We start from the raw sequence: 4526 nt of genomic DNA, 5'->3' as shown, positions 1-4526 counted from the left end.
TGGTTTGTTTACGAAAATACTAAAAATGTGTGAACAACGACAGATTTGACGAGAGTGTGGAATTAACGTGCAGATTTTAGCTGTCGATGACTAGATTGTCGTAGTGACATACGAAAAACATCAACACAGTCTCGCTCATGTTGCTGCGTTGTCATCTGAAGAACAGCTGAATAGGCGAGTGTGTGAATACATGTGAAATGATCGTGCAGAATTCGGCTGACGTATCACTCCCGTTACGTAATAGTAAAGAACTTGGAATCGGCCGGAGCGCTACTTGCGAAATTATTTATGGTACTCCAGCTACTACTCTCGCTTCTCTTGCTCTGCTACCATTCCCATAGCTGCTATTCGAGATTTGTTGTTAGATCCATTTTGTATGCATTTTTGCGGGGATGTACTGAAAATATACTGTAGGTTGTAGATACGGTTGAACACTACTTAAAATTATATTATATTTTATTTTATGTAAGTCCTAGCCCACTAACATTTTATATTAAAAAATGTTTATATATATATGATGCACTGTGCAATGTTATGTAAATGCAAACAAGTAAGTAATATTTACGTAAAACAAAGGCTCTCTTTTCAACCATGAAAGTAAAGAAAAACAGCAGGAAACAAAATTTTTACTGTTACGGTTGCGCGAGCCGATGGTTCAGTGATCTTGAAACTTGTGCCATTTTCACGAATATTAGCAGGTAAGCGAGTGATAATGCCACAATTTGATTGAAATTTTTGCAAATGCAGGCTAGAGACTCTGGAAAAATCTAAAAAAATGCCTGATTTTTACAAAAAATGATTTAATTAGTGCAAATGGGAAAAGTTTGCAAAAATTATAAATCTTCCGATAGGATGCATTCATTGCATATGCATCATAATTAGGGTAGAGTGCGAGGAGCAAAACCCCGATATTCCTGAGTGACTAAGCCTATTCCGCCCATTCCACGCACCCTAGTAGCCAAACATGCCAAACTTTATTATTTAATTGCCCACTTAGTCCAAAAAATGCATATTTCGTATTTTCACTTTTCTTGTTATTTATTTGAAAAATATTGTATAAGCAGAATTGTACTTATTACACATTTTTACTTAATTTAAAGACATAAATAAATAAACTAAAATATACGATACTTTGTTTATATACTTTATGATCTGTTATATATAAAACTATATTTATATAAACCAGATTATACATTATATGTAAGTCTACGACCATCGTTGTTGTCTTTTCATTATTTTAAATTATTCTTTCCGTAATTTAGTATCACTGTCATTTTATATCACAGACTTCTTCGATCTCAAGCAGAACTATCACGTCATACTCACACCTAAGGCGCGACTTGAGTATTCGTACACCACGTAGCTTATGGACACGGCTGGTACCATTTTTATAAAGTTGGGTGTAATGCCACGGTACAATCCAAACACACCTTCATTATTCACGATCTTTCGAAAGACACCGATCATGTTGTCATCGTCGATTGAGCTCATTTGCCTCAGTGATAGTTTGAGAGTTGGTGGCATATTTTTATTTACGCCTTTTAATTGCAGTCGCGTTCGTACTAGCGCTAATGGATATGAACATATTTGTCCCAAGGTGCTAGAGACACTGCCGCAAGCCAATAGCACCAGGAAGCTTGGTTGTTCCACATTATGACTGCTTACATACTTCTTCTTCAAAGTTTCATACGCTGCAAGATCAATGCCTGCATAAGGAATAATACCCAACATATTTGGAACGTAACCACGATAAAAACTTCGTGCACCCTCTTGCAAATAGATTTTCTTCGCAGCATACAAAATACCCTTATACTGACCAGTTTTACTTAATGCTAACCGGGTTTTCAATACTTCCATTGGATAGATGGCAGTTTGCGCAATACTACCCGCCGTTGCACCCGCCATGAAACGTTCGCTAATCGTCATCGGCCGCTTTTCGTCCCCACGTATTAATCGTTTCATGTGCTCATATGCTGCAAACTTAATCGCACTCTCGGGAGCAATTTTCAAAACGTTCATGCCATTGCCACGCCACATACTGCGGATGCCTCCTTCATTTAGCATATATTTGACAGTGTCCGATATCGCAGTTTTATGTGGTTGAACCTGCAAGAATACCTTTATTCTATCCAATGGAGCTGTGCAGGTGCGTGATGCTGCCCCCGCAAGACCACCAGCAACCAAGTGACGCCACCACAAGCCGGTTTGAATTTCGTTTTTACCTTCCATAGCGCCGCAAAATATTTTATGTTTAGCAGTTTACTTCTCTAAAGGCACACAGAAACTGAGTTCGCTGCAACTCGAGCACCAAATATTATACTGTTTTTGCAGGTACAAAATACAGGCTACCCAGGTTCGCAAGAACGTTAGCAAAAATAGTGCACATACACATTTGCACGCAAAGGCTTATTTATTTGCGATACTGACGACACTCAGTTGTCACATCCGCCAAGAACAAAGAACAAAGTTCTCGGAAGGAATTCTTTCTGTATTCCCCTACAGCGCATTTTTACTTTTAGCTCATCTGGAAATTCCTATTAATTATCATGAGACCTCTTCTATTCGTACCTTCCCTGCTCGCTACCTCTATGCTCGATTAATTTAACGAAAAATTCGCATGTGAAAGCAACAACGAAGTTTTCCAGTAACTCTTGAAAACCAATTGTTTAGGCTTTTTCGCTGCTACTGAATGTATGTTACTTCGTGACCTTGAAATGCTCTTTATCTGCATGATTACCGTAATGTAATAACAAAGGTCAAATATACCGCTTGTTTTGAGGCTCTTTTAGCTCAACTTTGTGTTTTGGAAGTGTGAGAGAAAGGGAAAGAAAGAAATGCTACTTCGCGGAATAGTACTAAATCTAGTCATCTTATTCGTAGAAAGTACTACATGAAATTTTAAAAGTCATAAAGTATGGTAAATGAATGCATACACTAGTGACCAGAAAATTAATAAACGTTTTAATGCGTTAAATTTATAAAATTTGTATATACCGTCAAACTTCTATAACTCGAATCACCATCATTCCATGAAAATGTTCGACTTATGGAAACTTCGAGCTATAGAATATTATTATATTGTTTTTTTTTTTTTTTGTTTTTTTGAGAAACTGCAAATATAAATAAAAGTTGCAATGCATTAAAATAATTAGAAATTATTAACTGAAAACCTAATTTCCTTTTGGAGTTTTCATTAAAAAGATATTCTAATTTATTCAAAGTCTTATAGGGAGCGAAACTGATAGTGTCATTCGCTTCGAATTATAAATTATTACCTTCACTGAACCCTCATCAATATTTTCCATTCCACTTAAATCCGAATCCACTGCTGTGGTGCTTAATAATGTCGAAGTCTGTGGGTAAACCTACTACTGAAACTGGTTAGGAAACGTTACATAAAGAAGATACGTCAGAAAGAAAAAAAAAACATTGCTTTAAAAATATATTGAGAAGAATCGTAATTAAACAAAGAAACATAAGTACTTCACCGAATACAGTAAAAAAAAAATAAACACTAAACACAAAAAACTAAAACTAAACAAGCACATAATTTGGGATTTCTCTTAATTCGACTTCGAGAAGCATGCGCTAAAATTTTTATTCGAGTAATAGGAAATTCGGGATAGAGAAGTTCAGGTTATTGGACTAAAATTTAGCCTATATTGCTCTCTAAAAGCTACCGTCACTCGTTTAACTTCGAGTAGTAGACAAATCGAGTTTTAGAAGTGCGGGTTATGGAAGTTTAATTGTATTGCGATGTACTTAAATTTAAAAGGTAACTTGGTTTGTTTAAGACATTGTTCTTGTTTCTTCTTTGTTGTTGATTTTCAACGTTGAAGACAAAAACCATGACCATGTCGAAGCAACTTTTGAGTGGTGAACTAATCGAAGCGAAGCATAGAGCAAGTCATCAGTTTTCAGTACCTGATATTGACGATAACATCGCATTGGAACTTGATGAAGTAGGTCAAAATGTAAGCACCAAAAACAACACAAATTACCGGGTACCTGAGCTCCTATCAATCGGTACAGTGTGGGGAGATACTATATTGTGTACCTGAGAGATATAGTGTGGAGAAATAAAAACAGGAATGTTAGGATCAAAACACGTTTTTAAATACATATAAGTACAAAACATGTGCCAGCCCTATCACGATATATACAGTCGAAAAGAACGCAGATATGACCACAACACTGCGCCTATCCTTCCCACCATAGAAATGCAAACGCTCAGAGCGGTTTGTGGGCGTACAAGGCTTGATAAAGAGATGCGTTCATTATGTGATATTCAAGCCATCTGCAAATGGGCCGAAGACGACGGAAAGAGTGGTAAAAGGCTAGGGAGAGAATAGCGGCTGACCGTGTAGCAAAAATCGCAATCTAGAGTAAAGCTGCAATTAGTGGTGCCGTAGACATAAGGCGGGGAAAAACCAAAATTCAATATAACATACGACTACGGTTATGGTTACGACTTTATGGTGCGGCACATATAATCAGAACAGTGTTTGATCAGAACAGTGGTTATG

At 36.8% G+C, this 4526-nt stretch overlaps 1 protein-coding gene across 1 annotated transcript; it reads right to left on the bottom strand.

Moving 5' to 3' along the window:
• Positions 1 to 1187: 1187 nt before the first annotated feature.
• Positions 1188 to 2267, bottom strand: LOC128867740 (calcium-binding mitochondrial carrier protein SCaMC-3-like). Its single transcript, XM_054109199.1, has one exon. It carries the CDS (start codon positions 2227 to 2229, stop codon positions 1312 to 1314), a length of 918 nt encoding a protein of 305 aa, XP_053965174.1. The 5' UTR covers positions 2230 to 2267; the 3' UTR covers positions 1188 to 1311.
• Positions 2268 to 4526: the final 2259 nt, after the last annotated feature.

The sequence above is a fragment of the Anastrepha ludens genome, chromosome 6 (genome assembly GCF_028408465.1).
Source record: "Anastrepha ludens isolate Willacy chromosome 6, idAnaLude1.1, whole genome shotgun sequence".
NCBI classification, from domain to species: Eukaryota; Metazoa; Arthropoda; class Insecta; order Diptera; family Tephritidae; genus Anastrepha; species Anastrepha ludens.
The sequence above is the reverse complement of the archived record's forward strand: the minus strand, read 5'-3'. Positions and strand labels throughout refer to the sequence as shown.